The sequence below is a fragment of the Gouania willdenowi genome, chromosome 22, assembly GCF_900634775.1.
Source record: "Gouania willdenowi chromosome 22, fGouWil2.1, whole genome shotgun sequence".
NCBI lineage: Eukaryota > Metazoa > Chordata > Actinopteri > Blenniiformes > Gobiesocidae > Gouania > Gouania willdenowi.
Genome location: NC_041065.1, coordinates 7,033,522 through 7,055,143, shown reverse-complemented (window position 1 = coordinate 7,055,143; position 21,622 = coordinate 7,033,522). Strand labels below are relative to the sequence as shown.

The 21,622-nt window shown below is 38.1% G+C and overlaps 1 protein-coding gene across 1 annotated transcript in view; it reads left to right on the top strand.

The window, feature by feature from the left end:
• The first annotated feature begins 914 nt into the window (after positions 1-914).
• pacs2 (phosphofurin acidic cluster sorting protein 2) overlaps positions 915-21,622 on the top strand; it is a 91,103-nt gene continuing 70,395 nt past the window's right edge. The window contains 1 exon segment of the mRNA XM_028437500.1: positions 915-1,172. Within this exon segment, the coding sequence (XP_028293301.1) occupies positions 1,054-1,172 (119 nt within the window). The 5' untranslated portion in view covers positions 915-1,053.

Genomic DNA, 21,622 nt, shown 5'->3' with positions numbered 1-21,622 from the left:
TATTATTTTTGCATGGATGCCAATTTTTCTGTTTAGATATGACAGTTATTTAAATTACTCCCAATATCTGTTTAATTTCATTTAATAATTCCCATGAAAAAGTTCAAGTTTTTTAGAATATTGCTAAAATTTCTGAGCTTATGTTCCCGTGGAAATTAACCAGATACTTTACGCCCCACGTTCCACAACTACATTATTTGGTCATTTACTCGGTGATTCAAGTTTTCTAAGTCATTTTTCTTTTCCCTTGGGCCGGATTTGGCCCCTGGGCCTTGAGTGTGACCAATTAGTTGATTAAAATGAAACATTTAGAATTAAAGTTTACATTCAAAATTAACATTTAGATCTCAAGTTCGCATTCAAAATTAACATTTAGATCTCAAGTTCGCATTCAAATTTAATGTTGAGATTTAAAATAAAACTTTAGAATTAAATTTGACATTTAAAATTTACATTCAAAATTAATGTTGAGATATAAAATAAAACTTTAGAATTAAAGTTGACATTTAGATTTAAACTTTCCATTCAAAATTATTGTTGATTTAAATTAAAACTTTAGATTTAAATTTAACATTTATATTTAAACTGTACATTCAAAAATAATGTTGAGACATAAAGATTGCATTCAAAATGGATGTTGAGATTGAAATGAAACCTTAGATTGAAACTTAACATTTATATTTAAACGTTACATTCAAAATGAATGTTGATATTTAAATTGTACATTAATTTTGATTTACCATTTAGATTAAAATTTTGATAGATGAATTAGATATTTGTTTCCCTTGAATTAAAATGTTGGCTTCATAACACACAGATGTGATAAACTAATATTCTGAACATGTGTGGCTCTTTTAATGTGTTGAACGTGTGATCACTCCCACTCCTCCCTCCTCCCTGCTCTGTGGCACTGATCGACCTCCATACACGTTGCTCCGCTGTACAGTCCTCCCCGGGCTCAGGACTTCACCGACCCGCTCGTGTCCTCTGCTATCCGCGTGTGACCGACACAGAAACGGACACGGACACTTCCGGAGGAGCCGCTCCCGCAGCATGGCGGAGAGAAGCGGCCGGCTGAGCTTCCCCGGCAGCGGGGCGCTCAACAGACCGGTCCGCATGAACCTGTTCGCCACCTGGGAGATAGACGGATCCTCCCCGAACTGCATTCCCAGGTAGGAGCCGTTGAAGGACCGCCATGCCCCGGTGCTTTAAACTTTGCCTCACTCAGCTGTGTCACGGTTCCGGGACGGTGTTAGGCAGGCCCGGGCTAGAACCGAGCACCTCCTGCTGCTGCACCAGGGAGGAACAGAATAGTAGTGAGCTCAGCATGGATCAGCATCTCTGTGCCAAGACGGATCTAGTGAGTCCTGGAGCTGGGCGATATATCGACATTCAAAATAGATCGCCTTTTTCGATTCTGGCGACACAGAAAATTACAATATCGACTGTATCGTTATTTGCATTTTTATAGTTCATTTTGTTTAAAAATTCTCATTTTAGGAGTCACTGTTTTCACTACTTCCTAGAACAGCATGGAAAGCTCAGTTGGATGTTTTAACCTAAACAAGCCACACTACAGAACTCACTCACACGTGCTGTCCCTTAAAGGAGAAAAATCCAAAAGTGGCACATTTTGTGCAACTGTTTGTTAATGACTTATCAAGATTTATATCGTCTATATTGCCATTTTGACAAATAATGTCAAAATATGAGTTTTGTTCCATATCGCCCAGCCCTACCAGTGACCTCCACTCACTTGATATACAGTATAAATCTCTATATTTTCAATGCAAATAAAACCATCAGACCAGAAAAACAATTCTGGGTGTAATTTGTGGATGCAAAATGCTATAGAAGCATATTTATTAACAAACAGCTGCACAATATGTTTCACTTTAGTCTTTGTCTCCTCTAAGGGACAGCACGTGTGAGTGAGTTCTGTAGTGTGGCTTGTTTTAGTGAAGGTCTGGGTTAGAACACACTCAGAAATCCATCTAACTGAGCTTTTTATGCTGTTCTGAGAAGTAGAGAAAGAAATTACTCCTAAAACGAGTATTATAAAATAATCTATAATATATATATATATACCTGCATCGATATAAACGATATTGTGATTTTCTGTTGTCAAAATCGAATATATATCAATATATCTTGACTCTCGATATATTGCCCAGTTCTACCTCAGACCTACATGTTCTTTATAGTCACAATGAGCTCCATCTGAAATCTGATCTACTTTACATGCTTCAGCCTCGCCAACATCAATACAGATGTAGCACTGCTGCACCTGCTACGTTTTCCTGTTAAATGAAGCATTGTTAAATGCTTATTTTGACTGAAACATTACTAAGTTTCACAGATTTGATGTTTGGATTGGAATGAAATATATTTCTTAAAAAAAAAGAAAGTGGATTTTTGTAAAATCTCATTGTTAAATTTAGATGATAAAATAAATAATGCTAGTGGCTGGTAGAGCTGGGTGATATATTGAGATTCAAGATATATAGAGTTTTCTATTTTGGCGGTATAGAAAATTACAATATCATCTATATATATATATATTATAGCTTATTTTGTATTAAAATACTTGTTTTAATAGTCGCTGCTTTCTCTACTTTTCAGTACAGCTTCTTCTAACCCAGACCTTTCCCTAAACAAGCCACACTACAGAACTCACTCACACGTGCTGTCCCTTAGAGGAGAGAAAGAGCAAAGTGGCACATACTGTATTGTTTAACTCTTTGTGTCTGTGTGACATTTTTCATCAGCAAATTTAACCCAGAATTGTCTTTCTGGAAAGACTTTATTGAGTTAAAAATATTGAGGTTTATATCGTATATTGATATTTTGAGAAAAAATATTGAGATATGAGTTTTGGTCCTTATCACCCTCGTGGCTATCAAAATAAGAACATGGTTCCAATTAAAGAAGTGGTCGTTTGAAAAGAAAACAATGAGATTGGAACATAAAAAAAAACTTAATTAGATTTCTTTAAAAGAGTAGATTCTCTAATTCTTTGTGTTATTTTGGGTGAAATGTTTCATCCATCCTGAGGTGTTATACATTATGGATTCAGAAAAACAAAGAAGTAGCTGCAATCCTGTAAGAACTGTGGCCAAGATTTATCCTTGTACTTTTTTAATTTGTAGCTTTTAAACTTTTTGAGTTATTGCATTTCTTGTGAAACTGCATTGACTTTTCAGCTCTGATCCCATTTTTAGAGTGAACAGCTGGTTAATCTAGAGGAGCTGCTCCACTTTTTACCTTAAAATCTTTACCATTCAACCTTTAACATGTTCAGCTAATACGTTCAACACATTTGAACCTTTTTCAACCTTTTTGCAAATGTTAAGCTGTTACTAGGTTAATGCTTAGCTAATACTAGGTTAATGCTTAGCTAATACTAGGTTAATGCTTAGCTAATACTAGGTTAATGGTATTGCTTGGCTAATGCTAAGTTAGTGCGAATGCTGGGTTAATGCTAGTGCTAGGCTAATGTTAGTGCTAATGCTAGAACAATGCTATTGATAGATTAATTCTAAGGCTAAAATAATGCTAATGGTAAGTTAAGGCTAATGCTAGGTTAGTGTTAATGTTAGGATAATGCTAATGCTAGAATATTGCAATTGCTAGATTAATTCTAAGGCCAGAATAATGCTAGGTTAAGGCTATAGCTAGGTTAGTGCTAATGCTAGGATAATGCTGTTGCTAGGCTAATGCTAGGTTAATTCTAATACTAGATTAATGCTAATGCTAGGCTAATTCTAATACTAGATTAATGCTAATGCTAGAATATTGCTATTGCTAGGTTCATGCTAATGCTAGATTAATTCTAGTGTTAAATGAATGCTAATGTTAGGTTAATGATATTGTAATGCTAATGCTTGGCTAGTGCTAATGTTAGGCTACTGCTATTGTTAGGCAGTTGATGGAATTATGCTATTGCCATTCTAATGCTAGTGTAGTGCTATTGCCATTGTTAGGCTATTGCTAAGTTCATGTTAATGTTTGGCTAATGCTAACATTAAGCTAACACTAATGCTATGCTAATGCAGTGCGATGCAGGCCAGCACCTGCATCCTCACTTGCATTTTCTTCAGGTAATGCAAATGTTCTAGTTTGTGTTATTGTTACATCAACAGATTGTGATCCTCCCAGCTGTCTAGTGTTCCTCCTATCTTCTTCTTCTTGCTAGTAGAAGTGCTGATTAAAACATGTACACATACTTTGTGAGAGGTGCTGTGGTATCTGTATGATGTTTAGAGGCTGTTACAGGTGTAAACAGAGGACTCAGGTGCAGAGCTCACAGTAACTGTTTATTGGTCAGGACCATACAAAAGTGGGAGTCGTCATACTCCACACAGGATCTAGACACTGAGTTCTTGACAGAACATGACAAGACAGATGGACAGAGAGAGTGAGAGCAGGGCAGGCTGATTAATTAGTAGTGGAGGTAATCAGAGGAAACCGTAATCAGGTGTGCAGGCAGGTAACTGAGTGTGGCAGGAGACCTAGACTAGACAAGACAAACAAAACAAGATATCTACATGACACACACAACCAGACCTGTGACAGAGGCTCTGTGAAATTGTCAGTGTTTGATATTGTCCCATAAACATGTGGGTGAGGGTTTGGTTCCTCTCATAGAGGTATTTACTTTTCAGAAGGTGACGTCTGTCATATTGCAATATACGTTTCTACGTCTGATTTTGTGAGATAATTGTCATTTCTGTCCAAACTGTTAATGAACAGAAGTTGTGTGTAAATGTGATATTTTCCCAAAACATTCATGTGAGGCTGTGTTTAGTGTTATTGTCATACTGTTATATCTCCTAGTTTTTGTTACTAATGATAATAATATTATTATTAATAATCATGCCATTTCTGTTTCTGAAAGCAAATTCCATATTTTTGGTATGCTTTCCGTGCTCATGGTAAATCTGAGGTTGCTCTTTGAGAGAGACTTGTTGTGTAAAAGTGTGCTATTGTTGTGTAAATGTAGTAATAACAGTCTTGTGTGTGTCTGATCAGGGCTACACTACACTTAATGTGTCCGCTGTGTTAAATGGAAAGTGGATTGATTAGTTGGACTGTAGCAGAAAGATGTGTTGTTACATCAAAAGTGTGCGTGTGCGTGCGCGTGCATGTGTGCGTGCGTGTGTGTGCGCTGTCAAACAGTCTTTAGTGCATCAGTGTTATTCCCTTACATCATATCTAATGAGACGCCACTATAATTTCTGTGCACCGTTTGAAGAAGGGACTAGAGCAGTGGTTTCTAACCGTTTTTTGGACCATAACCCAAATAGGTTTTTTTTCTATAATCAGTTTTTGATCAGGTTTGTTGTGATGTGTAACAAATATGCAGTAGCCAGGATTAGTGCACAAAGTGCACCTCAGACATTTTTATGCTGCGTTTTATTTATTTAACTCTTTCTTTTCTTTAATCTTAATATTTAAGAAAGTGAAAGTAAAGAATACAGTTGTTTAAGATTTTGTGTTTAAAAATATCTTTTTAATCAAATACTGGACAATTCAGGCGACCCCACATGGGGTCACGACCCCAAAGTTTAAAAGCATTGGACTAGAGCATGCAGTGTTTCCTTCGTATAATTAGCTTCTCAGTTTTAGCCTGAAATGAGTCTCTGGTTTTTAACCTATCACACTGGTTTTGTTCCCACGCTCTGACACTCAAGCTGGGTTTCCATTACCCTTGGAAATGTGTAATGGAAACACCTGAATTAAAAAATTATCAATACTCAAATATCGCTTTTATGAGGAGGTTTTCCATACATTTCGATATTGAAATGTTTTGCAAAAACGCCACGGACACTTTTTCTGCAAATTCACGTCACAGAACGTAACGTACCTGGTCACATGACCACTCCTCTCTGAAAAACATGGTGTGGTACGTGTAAAAAGAAGAGGAGAAGGTACATTTTTTAGCATTATACTTTAAAATGAATCGTGCCACATTAGACGTGAAACAAAAAAGGAATACGTAGTGTTATAAGGAGGTTTTGAGCATCCGTCTTCCTGCAGAGAAGTCTCACAGGATGAGATTTCACGGGAGTTACGAGGCCTTAAAACAACCTTCAATGGAAACACGTGAGAAGTGCAATCATACTTTGTCGACATTTCGAAGTATCGCTTTTATTTTGCGAAAATCTGTAATGGCCGCTGTCCTCAGACCTCCAACAGCACACTGACGCACTAACCTTTCTACTTGTCTAATAAAATAATTCAGACATTGACGAGAGACCCTAATATTAGTTTATGAAGGAATTCATGATAGAACTCCAAACCTGCTATTAAAAAAGAAAAAAAATAATTAGTTTGTTTTCTTCCTGTGGACTCCCACAGGATTAAATCAGGTTACTTTATTTATAGCTGTAGGTGCATTAACACAGGAAACAACAAAGGCTTTATTTATTTATAGTGTTTGTTTTTGTCATTTTGTACTGTATGTTTGACTGTTATTTTTGTTTTGTTTGTGCTATGAATCATTCAATCAATTTGGTGTGTTTTTTGTTATTTTTGTGTGTGATATGAGTCATTTTTGTGTTTTTAATTGTTATTGTTGTGTATCTTTGTAGTTATCTTTTGTGCTTTTGTTGTAATTTTGCGTGTTTTTCTGGCATTTTCATTTCCGTTCGGGGTTGTGTGATTCACAGGAAGCAGTATAATTTGATCTTTGATCAGTTGCTCTGCCCACCCACTTCCCTTTGAACTGTTTGGAAGAGGCGGAGCCTATAACTGATGATATCAAAGTGTCAGATTAGAACACAGCTTTTTGCACAAACAGGCCGTACCTGATCACGCTAATGCTAATACCCTCACAGCATTATATTCTATAGCATTAGATGAGATGAGCTGAATTCATTTCCAGGAATAATTAAAATGCTTTAGGGACTCTAAAGTCTGGCTTCATCCCCGGTGAGCATCCCTGTTCATCAGCTCATGAGCATGTTTCTGTTTTTAATCATATGAAGCTATGTCTCTGTTTTTAATCATATGAAGCTGCTGGGCTCAAACACTGAGCTCTGGCCTGGTTGTAGCTTCCCATCGACTGCTGCCTGTCACAGATTGAACAGTAAGCCACGGCCTGTCCTCCACAGCTACAGACTTCCATTTTACCCAATCCTGCATCGCATTGCACTGTAGCGCAGGTTGTAGTTTAAGAAGGTTCACATTAGGTCTATAGTAGGTGGGGGGAGCCAGACTGATGAATAAACTGTCAGTTTAAATTAAACCTTTCTATTAAAGCTGCAGTATGTAAGGTTTTTTCCAATCCATACTAACATTTTATCATATTTTATTTCAAAGTGTTCTGAGAGGACACTGGACTAAGGGTCTAAGGAAAAACTTTGATTTGGTGATACTGTATATCGCAATATTTCGTCTTGTGATTATTGTCCAAAAAATCATCCAAAAAAAGTCCAAATCAATTTTTTTGATCATGTTTTTTTGTAACGAAAAAAAAAACATTTAATTGCGCTAACATATGCATTGCACGTAAACGCCTGGTTACTAGGTGTCAGTGAAACACATCAGAAAAATAATAAACACATTTATCAATCAATCAATCAATCTTTTATTTGTATAGCTCCAAATCATAACCAATGGTATCTCAAGACACTTTACAGTAGAGCAGTCTTAAGGACGGACTCTTCATTTTATGGATACACACATATGCATATATACGTATATACACATACATATGTATCCCACACCCAACATGAATTCATTATGTGCAAACCAGGGAAATCACACACACTATTTTACTTTGCACCCTCAAATAAACCCCTTTATGACACTACAGAGTATGTACGAGGTGTACATACTCTTTGTACATCCAACCTTCAAACACATACTCATTTGGCCGTAATTGACAACTCTACTTAAGCCCCCACTATATGAATACATACTTCTGATGGGCACTGTACTAGGTTTCAAAAAACATACTGGGAACTTCTATAGATGTATGTGGTTACCTTTTTTCAAGAATTTAACTTAACAGAATCAGAATCTGTTGTAGAAACCAAAGTTGAACTGTTTTGAAAAACGTAATTTGACAGTTACCATTTACTTGTTCTCACAAGTTAAAAAAAAATGAAATAAATAGTATTTCATACCATTTTGTACTTATAAAGGTGAAATTTGTAATAATTGAAATTGCAATATATCCCGATGTATGTCTTGTTGTTAAGTACCAGGATATATTGGGATATATTGTATCCTGATTCGTAACATGTAAATCGTGAAGTTGGCAACGCCCAAAAAGAACTGACAAGGACACATGAAAGCGATCAGCAGATGCCTCTGATTAAGACTGACAGTTGGCAGTCGAAACATGTCAGGATATCAGAGTAAATTTCCTGAAAAAAGTTGAAACCTTAACATATTATAAAACCATGGCTATTTTTCCGAACAGGAATTATTTTGTCTTTTCAAAAAATATTGTCATTACCGTGAAACCATTCTTGTGTATTGCATGATATTGGGAAAACAGTAATAATAATAATAATGTGTTGGATTTTATATAGCGCTTCATCATAGACACTCAAAGCACTTTACAGAATTAGCACTAGTTACATACTAACATTGCAGACACATGCACTATTTTTATTGGAATCATTTCACAGCCTGAAATTAATTTGCTTTACCAGGAGAGAAATGTTGTTAAAGAAAATGAGTGAAGTAATAAAAGACATAAGGCCTGAGGGGGAGTGAGTTTAAATGGGTCATGACGGCCTCTATCTGCTATTAGCTGAACCTGATCTGTTCATCTTTAAATTAAGACTCAGTGTGAGTGTCTCTATCACGTGAAATGGAATTAAAACATTTGTCTGTGAGACCGTGGGACACAAACATGTGAAATGGATTTAATTCGTCCTAACTTTGGATTCTCTCTTCAGTCAGCGCAGAGGCTGAGTTTGGACTTTGGCAGGTCGGCAATCAGAGAATGGTGAGCGCAGATAACACACTGTCATGTTGAACCATAACAGTGTGTTAAATATAATGCTTCAGTGTGTTTGTTCTGTGTCACCTGCCTACATCCTGAAAACATCACTGTGAGTTCCAAAATCAACAATAAAAACAATAAACAGTTAAAAAAAATCAACAATAAAAACGAACAATAAAGAGAGTTTAAAAATCAAACAGTCGAACCAGCAGTAGAGAAAAAAAATATTTTATATTAAAACATGTTCCAATTTGATGTAAAACAGAAAATTACTTATGCAGACACATTTTTCATATATTATATAAGAAGACAATACAGTAACATTCTTTGGGTTCAGATTCATTTGAAAAGTCTATTCCGACAACTCTAATTGTTAATCAGGCTGGGTTTTAAAGTAATTAATATTTTAATAATAAAATGAACTGAGGGTCAGGTATTTGTATTGGCATCAAAAATGACCAACGTATAGCAGTATTTAGTTTGATTCAGTTTGTGTGACCACACATTCACCTCAACACTAGTTGATCCATTTATTAGTGATTTCCTGACTATTGGTTAAACATAAAAAAGATCTATTTAAATGAGATTCTGGTGTCCACAATGACTTTATGTTAAAAAAATTAATCAAAATAGAAATCAAATTAACTAATATAATCCATTTATTCATGTTTTAATCCTTTTATCTTTTACGTCCTGATTAAGTGGAACTAGAGGGTGTTTGAGTGTGAAAAGGACTGCAGAACAAATCCACCTCCAGCTATAAATAAAGTGACCTTAAACTCTAGGGAGTACACAGGACAAAAAAACTTTTCTTATGCTTTGGACAACCGGCTGGTGTCCCTTGATTTTCTGCCCGCCTGCCTTTGGTTCACACCTTTATTTTATGCCCACTCGGCGATCGTTTCCATTTGTATAGCAGTCTATTGGACGAAGGAGGTACTTATATACATTAATGTATATGAATGGCAGCCGGCAGTAGACCATAGTAAAAGACTAATCACTAATCAAAAGAGAATCATACATAAACATAGAGTTCTCAGAAACTCCAGATATCAGCTTTAGTGTGGATAAAACACTTCAGATGGCGAAAAGAAAAAAAGATGACAAGTTCTGGACTTTTCAGGATGAGTGGATGGAAGAATTAGCCTTTGTGAAGAGAGCAGGTTCTGCAGTAGTAAATACCTGGCAAAAAGAAAGCAGAAAGAAGGCATGGCAAGAGCTACTGTGCTGAGTGCAGGTTAGTCTGCAGCAACTCCGTGTTTGGCCCGAGAAGGTGACTGGAATTCAGCTAGCTTTACTGTTTTTTTAGCAATAGTGAGGAACGGAAAACCAGTCACAGATGGGGGAGTATGCCAAAAATTTCATGCTTGATGTGGCCACGGAACTTTTTGATAACTTTTCAAATAAAAACAAGACAATTAAAACAAATAGAAGAAATTCTCTCGCTTTGGACGAGTCCACAGACGTAAGTCATTTATTCCAGTTTAGTGTGATTGCAAGGTATGTGTGAGGAAATTCTTGCAGTTTTGCCAATGAAAGTTTGCTAAAGAAAAAAATCTACTAATGTATAAACTTATTTCAGTGCGTACTAATGTACTAATGTGCTCCATGTATGGTGGGGAAAAACAGCTTAACCTCACCACCTATCAACCAGACTACAAAACCATCAGTAAAACCATGCAGCACCAGAAGTCTCATTAAAGGTAAGAATTATTAGATTTATTATTGGTTCGCTTCAGTATAGCAGCGTTATAATTATGATTCTCTAAAATTGTTTGTCTTAAAAATGCACGCATATATTTATTCCGTGTTAAAAAAGTATCATATGGCTCTCACGGAAACACATTTTAAAATATTTGGGTTTCATGGCTTTCTCAGCCAAAAAGGTTCCAGACCCCGTTTAAGCTGTGATTTTTATCCCCTTACACGATGATTTTGATTTCCTAGGCTGCGATGGGACAGGAAGTACTTAAAAACATCTGGATGTAGATGCACATCCAGCCTTCACAAGGCTGTACTTCACTGCTGCTTGGAACAGAAAGTCGTCGCTAAGAGCTGCTCTTCTACTTCTTGTTCTTGTTGTTCTTGTAACATCCTGTGAAATGTGCTGTTTAGATGTTTTCACTCAGTTCTATGAACTCTGGCACTTTCAAAGAGCCTCTTCAGTGGCTGAAGGTAATTCTTGGTATTTCTGAAGTGGGCATCAGCTGCATTTCTGAGCATCAGCCCACAACAAGTGCTGTAAACATGGGGCTGGTCTGCGACACAGAGGGGGACTGAAGCGGCCCTCCAGTGGCAGCTGGAGCCAGTAGGCTGTCATATTTGTGCCTGTTGGAGGAGAGAGCGCTGCGATGTCGCTCTGAGGAGCGGACAAACACTCGCTGCTTTGTGTGTGCTTTGCCTGGGATGGTCACACACTGAGGGAATGTAAAGTAGGATGAGTTAAAGCCTCTCATTGTTTAATGTTCCTTCTGTAGTGCTGCTGTCCTGCACTTGCTCCACCAATGTTTGTGAGTCTGAACAGCAGCACAAGTATTAAACCTGTGTTTAAACACAACAAGGGATTTACCAGAGCAATGGGACAGAAACAGAGGATGAAATATGGACAAAAAATGTATGAGCAACATAAAATCAGCAATAAGGCTTAAGAGAAGAGGCTTATATCATACAAATCAACTACTTTGAGCTTTTAGCCTTGTTACAATGTGAATTCCTTATCAAAAACACCCACAAAGTATTATGCTGGTTCCTTCCTGCATCTCTGAGAAATCCTCACCAATCCTGCTTCCTGAGCTGCTTCTCTGCGCTCCTCTGAAAAACGTGTGGTCTGTTCCGAACTGACGTTACAACGTCTGAACCTCCCCTCCAGGAAGAGTCTGCACCTCTACAATGAATATACATTGTAGTATATGCATTATTTGTTCATGCGGAGGTGTACTCCGCTCTTGTGGTGTCCAGCGCATCTTGTTGGTCGGCGCATTGGCGCAGTGATATGTGTTCAGGCACTTCTGTGTAACCTGCCGTTCTAGTGAAAAGGAATATATATTATACTTTATTGTCATAATATAACCCGTCATTCACAAGATGTATTCTCTGCATTTAACCCCTCCCTCAGTAGCAATGCTGTAGCGTTCAGGGAGCAGTTCCATTTTTAGTACCTGTTCTATTGTGTCCCATTGCCTTTGACTTGATCTGACTTGTTTGTGACAGAATGTGACACAGCGGTTGGACAAAACTAATGATTATCACCTTAAATGCACTATTCCTATAGTTAATAGAGATGAGGAAGAGAAGAAAGTGACTTAGCAGCTTAACACTCTGAATGACTCCGCTGCTGCTGCTGTGATAAATACACAGCCTGAAGAGGTGGACTCACAATAACAATGGCCGTTTAAATAGCCATGTGTTTTACTGTAATGTACAGTTTTTTGGCTGAAAACAATAACAGTGTGTGGATAGCAAGAGAAAATTTATTTGGTGATCACTGTTCTTCCTCAGCGAGGCATGAAGTCAGCGTCTACAGACACGCTCACTCATGAATATGCATAAGCAGGCACCAAACAGCCCGTTGCTTAGAAAGTCACTTTTCAGTTTTGGGGTTATGTTTTTGGGGATATTACAACAAATGGAGATGGGTGAAAAATGCATGATATGGGAAAGTCAGGAAATGTGTCGGGGAATATGAATTATTTTAACTCAGTCAGGTCAACTGATGCAACACTTGTTAACACAATTTAGTAGAAAGCAGGAATCCTCATGCTGTTAACGCCAGGGTTCTTTTCTGAGATTTCTCTAGAATAAATATCCCATGCAGTGAGTGAGATGAGCAGCTCCTCCTGTCCTGCTGATGCAGCTCATCACACACACACACACACACACACACACACACACACACACACACACACACACACACACACACACACACACACACACACACACACACTAACTCACGCACACAAAGAAACACACACACACGGAAACGTGTGTGTGTGCGCATGCGTGTGTATTTTTTTTTGTATTTATTTAAATATTTGTTGTGCTGCTGCTGTAATGACCTGTTTTCCTTTTGGATAAATAAACTCCCACCCAAAAGAAGGGTTTGTGTCTGCAACAGTTTGTGATTACTCACTAACTTACGCCATCAGCCAATTATCCTCTTTCTGTAAACAAAAGCAATTTTCATCAACATCTTTAACTTTTACCAATTATTTAAAGCAACCAAGTTATTTTGACTGTAAAAGCTGCTAAATGATCTAAAAAGCAGGCTGAATGCTTCACTCCAATCATCAATCACGTGATTTCAAGATGGTGGAACACAGGCTCTAAAACTGTAAAGTAGTCCCAATTTTTAAAAGGCAATTAAATGAATATGGTGCATAATAATGTGTTTTATTAGGAATAGATCTTCTAATAAGTTCATTTTAAAGATTTTAGGCCACACTTGTAAAAACAGTGGAAGATCCCTTTAATGTCTTCTGTTTCAACGCTAGACACCAATTATGTTTGTGCTTAGTTAACCATGGTAACGGTCCTTTCAGGTGCCATCGTTTCCACTTCATTTGGAAGCTCAAATCCTCTGCGATCTCATTCGTGTTAATAGGTGAATTTAATTCCACTTGTTGGCTTTAGAGGTGACCTTATTTCCAAACACGGCTCATATGATTGGAATAACTGTCTGATTAAAACATGCCACATCCAGGCCTGTTTGTTCTGTTTTGGTGCAGAGAAATGAGGTTATCAGGCTTAAAATGGCAGCTTGGGAGAGATCGATCTGTCAGAAGTTGGTGCCAGATGTTGATGAGATTATAGTGGAGCTGCTGGAACAGCCCCTTGCTGTGCAGGGAACAGGACCTCATTCAAACGGTTGCCTCATCGCTAACACTGTTTGAATCTTCCATGTGTAAAAAGAACGTTCTCAGGTGCTTATGTAGTTTGGATGCTCACTGGGAGTGAATACTGATGAGCTTTTCAAAGCTCTTCTCTTCATTTGTTAAGTTTAATGTGGGGAATTCATTGAGTGAAGAAGATTGTTACTTAGTAAGGGTGTATGCAGGGCTTATTTTGGGCCCGATTTTGCCGGAGCAGGATCCGGCACCTCCCAGATATTGTCCGGCACTTATTTGATTGGATCCAGCACCTAATACAAAATTTTAAAATAAGATAAAAAAAAAAAAAAAAAGAATACAATGTTGTGAAGTGCTGCCTGGTAATAATAATATTCTCAAACAAAAAATACATGAAATATTGTAAAAAATAAGTTCCTCACAGCTTGTTAACAGCTTTTAACAAACATTTTACGGCATTGTTCTGTGAGTTTCTTACATTTCTCACTTTTGTGAATGACAATCTTTGGTACTCTATAAAATCTCTTTTCCTTTTCTCGGTTAGAACGATTGGAGCAGCCGTAAACTCCACAAAACATGGGCATTTTGATGATTTCAGACGGCAGATTTTAAGGCTTCCTGCTCTCCATCTGAATTTAGAGCTCTTGCTTTGTCGCGATGCAGCAATGTGAGTGACGTCACGTGAATCAACAGAGCAGACCATAGACATATACACACTGATCCTAACAACAGCTCTAGGGTACGTTCAATAGCGCTAATGTAGCAGACTCCTGTTGGTGTGCGGGATTTATTTTACTCTGTAATGGAATCTATTTCAAATATAGTGAAGTACTGTTACTTGAAACAAAATTTACTTAAGTAATAGTAAAATTACGGATTTTAAAAAGTACTTAAAAAAGTAGAAGTACACAAAAAAGCTACTCAATTACAGTAATGATAGTAAATGTAATTCGTTACTTTCCACCCCTGCTCTCAAGCATATCATAAGTTGAGTTCACATTCACACACCAGTGGGACAGGACTGCCATGCAAGGCGCTAGTCGACCATTGGGAGCAACTTAGGGTTCAGTGTCTTGCCCAAGGACACTTCGACACATAGTCAGGTACTGGGATCGAACCCCCAACCTCTCGATCAGAAGACGACCCACTACCACCTGAGCCACGGTCGCCCTGTACATGGGCTGCACATGTTGCTGCCGGCGGAAATGAACACACGCAACTTTAGTTTCAGGAATTCACCCGTGCACAGCCCTGTATCCGAACCGAACGTCCTGTACCGAATGTATTGTTACGTCCATATCTAATGCAGTCTAATAATTTAATTATCTTATAATTTCTGCTACATTTTTAGGCTCCTCATTATTACTTGCTTTGTGTGTAGGCGTTTTGTTTAGTGTTAATGATCTTTACTGTCAACGAAGAAGACTTTTAGAAGATTGGCATGAAATTGAAAATTTCCTCCCTCTTGTTGTGTCCCACCTGTCATGTCTACATTCACCACTAGGGGGCGCGCCCACACTTGAAGAAGCACTGCGTTAGCTAAATGGGCCGGGCTGGGTTCGAGCCTCGCACGGTAAATCAGGTGGTGTTTCTATTAGCGCGAGAAAGACGCACAAATTGATGCTGACTCACCTCGGATCATTTTACATGCACGCGCACGGATGTGAATAGTGTCTGGTTAAAACGGGTTCAGGCTTAAAGAAAGATTGACCTCATTCAGGTTGGACAAGTTCGGGCCGTGTTCTGTTGGGCTTTGATCAGGTCTTCTTGTTTTTGGCCCAATCAAAGCTCTTCTTGTTCAGTCGAGTGTGCGGCTGACCCAGAAACTGAGACGTCTAAACAAGTGTCACTAAAACTGCCACAGCACCCCCTATTCTTGACACTGAGTATTGATGCACATAATGTCCCATATCCATTTTAATCCCCTCTTATTTGCATCAGGCTGTGCTGGAAGAGTGAAGCTCCTGTCATCTCAAACTAAATATAGTGAGTTTAAGCAGTTTTACACCTGACTGCTGTTCATTCGTTAGCAGACTCTCCTGAGTGCTGCATATCTATATATGCTCTCGCACTTTGATTTGCTTCTTCTTGTCCATTATCAAGTTTGTGAAAATGTGATTTCCTACACTGAGTGGACTGTGATCGTGTCCTCTGGCACCGCTGTGGGTTTGTGTGTGGGCATTCACCGAGTTCCAGGGAACTCAGCGTCTTGCATCATTTATCATCGGGTTGTATTCTTCACACAAACTGGAAAGATCAAGTCAGTTTTTTTACAAACGTGTGGTTTTTCTGAGCTCAATTGATGTGAATTGACAAATACACAAGGAGAGACAATATTTGGTGCCTTCTTAAAGGGATCCTCCACTGTTTTTAGTACAAATAAAGACTATAATCTTTGAAATGAACTTATTAGAAGATACTGTGTATGCCTAACAAAACACATTATCATGCACCATATTCATTTGTCCTAACTTATAAAAATGGGACTATTTGACAGTTTTAGAGCCTGTGTTCCACCATCTTGAAATCATGTGATTGATGACATTCCAAGCTCCGTTTGCATGTAATCATCCCATTGAGTCAGCATTCAGCCAACTTTTATGCTCATTTAGCAGCTTTTTCATTCAAAATGACAACTTGTGCTGCTTTTGGTTGCTCTAAAAAACAGGAAAAGTTAAAGATGTCGATATAAACCTCTTTTGTTTACTGAAAGAGGATAAAAACAGTAGTAGTGTATAGTACGTTTGTGGGGCATTTACACACAGCCTTTGTTTTTAAGCAGTCATGGCATGGTGGAGGTTCCATTATGCTGCTGTGTACAGTGGATGTTAGAATACATCAAAACTGCAAACAGTAATGACTCCACTTCATTCGTGGAGGCGCACATACTGTATAGCAAGGTGGTTGTTTGTCTTCAGTGTGTTAAGGGTTGAGGGCTGAGTTGTCTGCGTAAGCTAACACATAATATTTCCTTTGTTGGAAGCTACATCCATAATGAGTTTCTTGTGTCTGCCAAAGGTTCTGCTAAAGTAATAAATATGAAAATTGAGTCAAGCGTGTTAATGGTTTAAAACAAACATGGGCAATTGGTGGTCCCGGGGGCCAAATGTGGCCCTCAGACTAATTTTTTGTGGCCCCCAAAGTAAATACAAAATGACTCCCAAAAGTACCAAAGTAGAACAAAAATACACAGAGGAAAAAATACAAAAAACTGCAGCATAATTTTACAAAATGATTTCAAATGCATACAAAATAACAATAAGATACACAAAAAGGACAACAGGAAATACACAGAAATAACAAACAATATGGCAAATGACAACAAAAGTAGACAAAAACACAAAATGGCAACAGGGAACGGACACACAAACCCTTTGTTGTTCCCAATGCTGTCGTGTTTGTTGACAATGTGCCCCCCAGGGTTGGAAAATCATTTTGTGGCACCAGTTGTGATAAAAGTTGCCCGTCTCTGGTTTGAAATCATGGATTTCTTTGGAAGGATTTTGTCTTAGTCTTGTTTTCTTCTTATTGGATATTAATAAGAAACACCAGATCATATCTCTGAATTTCCTGCCCTCTTCTTTACTTTGTTGAAAGCTCTTTTTTTATTTATCCATTGAAAGCTGCTGTTTCAGCGTTATGTCTACTGATGCTAACTGATCTGTTCTTCAGAAGGAGAAATGTAGGTCAGGGTGGATGGGAGGAGAGCTTAGAAGGTTTTAACATATTGTAGTAATTAGGAAAGCCGCTACATTTGGCTTCTCATTCCTGGGAAGACTGAGTCATATGACCTGGTCTCATCCAAACTTCTCCCTCGATGTACCAGCCTGATAGATGGACACAGAAATCCTTCTGTTGGCATCAGCCACTGAAGCCCCTGAGCTGAGAAAGCAGCGCTCATTAAAGCTGCCAGTGAGAAATAAGTGTCGCTTTATAAGCCTATAAACATAACCTCTGTTGCCCTCTAAATGCTGAGCTAATATGCTCCTGTACAGACTTCTTTGACTGCATGTCTACAGCACTTTGAATGACTAATGCAGTCTTTAATATATGCATTTTACCTCCATTAATAGAGTGAAATGTGTCAAAACTCATGATAACATTTTCAGCCAGCAAGAAAGACATGCTAACACTGTATAACTGTATCTAATACCCAAAAAAATGGGATTTTAAAAACCACAGAAATTGGGTAAAAGTTTCAAACTGCCGTAGCCAAAAAAGAACAGAAATGTGGTAAAAAAGGGTTCAGTGTCAATATTGGCTTAAAAGTGGCAGAAATGGGGAGGCGGGGTTGGGGTGATGTAATTAAAAAAGTAAAAACAATTAGTTTAAACTGGCAAGTAATGGGCATAACAAATCGTGAATGTGGTTAAATTAGCAAAAATAAGCATAAAATATGGTCAAAAAAGATTAAAAGTGAAATTAATGGGTCAACATATGTGACATTAAGTGGGAAAAGTGGTGGAAAGGGTTCATAAGTAAAAGAATTATAGCAAAATGGGAGTAATGTAGCAAAAATATGGTGAGAAAAAGTTATGAAACTTGGTTAAAATATGGCAAGTTTGGCGTAGTTGCAGAAAAAGGTTACAAATAAGCAAAAATGGGCTGAAATTGTTGAAAAATATTCTTAGTTTATTAAAGGCATCTGGCGACCCCCTCCCAGTGTTTCGCGACCGCAAATGGGTCCTGACCCCATGGTTGGAGTCAGGATACTGATGCGTCTGCATGTCTACAGCGGTTTGAATGACTAATGCATTCTGCTTTAATATATGCATTTTACCGCCGTTAATAGAGAGTGGGCATGAAATGTGTCAAAACTCATGATAAAATATACACTTTCATTTCAGATGCGAGGTTGTACATTATCAGCCAGAAAGAGAGACATGCTAACACTGTATAACTGTATCAGACACCCAAAATAAATGCTCAAAATGTACAAAATATGTTGGAAAAGTAACCTTGCCTGCAAGATGGATTCTCCTGGTGTTCACAAACACCAGAATCCATCTTGTGCTATTCCCACCTTTGCCTTTCGAATCTGAACCGAACTGGTTTAGAACCAATCATGAGGCAGTGTTGTAGTTTAGGGCGGCATATGTGACGTAGCAGAAGCGTCGAAGCAAAACTGGCGCATGTGCAGTTAGGTGGAAAGGAACTAGCTAGGCTACCTCTGTTAGCATAACTCCGAATCAAAATAGAAAGATGGCGACGCAAGAGGATGAATGTGTGGAAGTTGTTATAAACTCAGTTTTAGAAGAATCCAGAATTTCCTTTTTGAAAGAGCAACAGCAAGAGACGCTTTGTGCATTTTTGGACGGTAAAGACGGCGAAACAGAGCCTTGTTGTTGTTGTAGCAGCGTCTCTGCGGCGCATGCCTATGACGACGTCATTTGTTAACGTGTGATTGGCTAAAACAAATCATGGTGGACAGGCTCGTCGCCCAATCAGCTTCAAGCATTCTGTGACAATAATGGGTTCCATGTTCTTTCTCATTTATGTAGATCACCAGAGTTTACAAATCTATGCTTTTCCATTTGTACTATATTGGCCAGCTCAGTCAGCTAATTTTTAAAGGTTGGCTCCGTGGTTGTTTTCCATTCCTTCAGAATGAGTCTTTTGGCCTAAAAAGTTCTGAGTAATAAAGCGTTCTTTTGGTATTTTGGCTTTATAAAGTGGAAAAAACTGTAGCTCAGGTGGTAGAGGGGTCGTCTTCTGATCGAGAGGTTGGGGGTGATCCCAGTATATACCTGTCTATGCGTCGAAGTGTCCTTAAGCAAGACACTGAACCCATAGTTGCTCCCAGTGGTTGACCAGCTCCGTGCATGGCATCTCAGTCCCATTGGTGTGTGAATGAGCTGGTATTATAAAGTGCTTTGGGACTATTTCAGTGTAGGCATGAAAGCGCTTTATAAATCAAGTCCATTTACCACTAGTAAAAGATTCTGGTGTCCACATGGACCTTATGTGGAAAAGATTATTAAATGTAGTAGGTAAGATATATTGATCATTAGAAAGCACATTAACTGATATAACCAATTTATTAATGTTTTCCTAACATTTGGATAAAGTAAGATACTGTGCTGCAGAGACAAATCAAACATTGTTTGTCATTAGGGGTGTAACAATTCATTTTAGCAACGATTTGGTTCCAATCACAATTTGTTGTCTATTCAATTCATGGATGGATATCTGTTTATTTAGAAGGATTTGATTCGAAACGATTCAGTGACTTGAAATCGGTTATCAGCTGACACCACGTAAAAGCCGTTAAGTCACTGATGCTCAACATTTGGCTTTTTATGTTTTAATTTTAGATATTGTTCCCCCAGAAAACCTTAAAAAGGGGGAAACTTTTGAACCCCTTTTTACCTATTTACATTTTGCAGCTTCCTTTGTCTCATTTTTGCCCTTTTTCAAAAGGTTCTGACAGTTTTTTCAGACTTTAACTACCCTTTCTTTGCAAATAAATATCCCTTTTTCCCATTTTTTGTCCAGTTTTGCAAGTTCTTTTTGATACTTTTACCAAATTTTGTCCTTTCATTTTTTTGCCACTTTTCATCCAAATAAGCGAACCTAACCCACTTGTGTTTTTTTCCCCTACATTTTGCCTCTTTTTGTTCCACACTTTTGCCCTTTTTCACTATTATTTGCCACATTTTGCCCATTTAAGCTACCCTTTGCCATTACATACCACCTGGTTCCTTTTATTTGCCCATTTTTACCCACTCTTTAATGCTTTTGGCCCATTTTAGTCACTCTACACTTTTTTCTTGCCATGTTTTGGCTACTTTTGGATTATTTTTGGCCACCGTTAAAGGGGACATATCATGCTAAGTCCACTTTTTTAGCCCTTAAATGCATTTTGTTGTATATTTAGAGTGCTTAGAAGTACAGAAAAAATCAAATTAGTCTCTTCAGGTGCTCCGTAGATATCTTTATATTCTGTTTTGCTCATATTTTTCAATCTGTTTCGATTTTTCTATTCTCTATTACGTTTTTTGAACTATTACATCACAGTATTTGCAGCGGAACTGCCAAATTAGTACATCAACTCCAGGTCCAACACTTCGAGCAATCCGCCATTTTTATTTCTCGCTTTTATTTTGTAGTCCAAGCTCAAGGATGCCGAAGTTACGAGAGGATAAGTCAAAATGTTCGGTTGTTGGATGTAGTAACCCACACGCTTCATTACAACGTCTCCCAGCATCAGAACCTTTTCAAAGTGCCTGGTTGAGTTTTATTTTTCACAGAAATGTACCCACATCTGTGGGTAAGATCATTTTTGTGTGCGCGAAGCACTTCAAGGATGACCGCTTCAGCAACCTCCACCAGTATAAAGAAGGATTTGCCGAAAGACTTTGTCTGATTGAGGGTTCAATTCCTTCTATCTTTGGAGACGACGAACAGAGCACTTCGGTAAGCTGTAAATAACGCTAAAAAGTGTGATGATAAGACGTCCCTGTCATTGTTTTGTTAGCATTAGCAGTTGCACCATCTTCAGACTTCATATGTTAGCGCTGTGTGCTCGTTTTAGATCCTTGATGATATGGCCTACGTGATTTCATTTAAGTCTAAAGTTTTCATTAGTCATTTCATTTTGACGTTTTTGTCTTTGAAAAGACTGTATTAAAATGCATTTCGTGACGTTAGCTTGGCACTAGCGTTAGCTCGGTGCTTGTGTTAGCTCACTTGTTAGGGTTCTGCAGGTTCATCATCTTCATTTTCATCTCGCTCCGCTGGGTCAGACTCTGGCTCAAACATGTAAAGCTGGATGGACAAGTCTTCTGTTGTTGACATTTTGTAAATAACCTCTGAA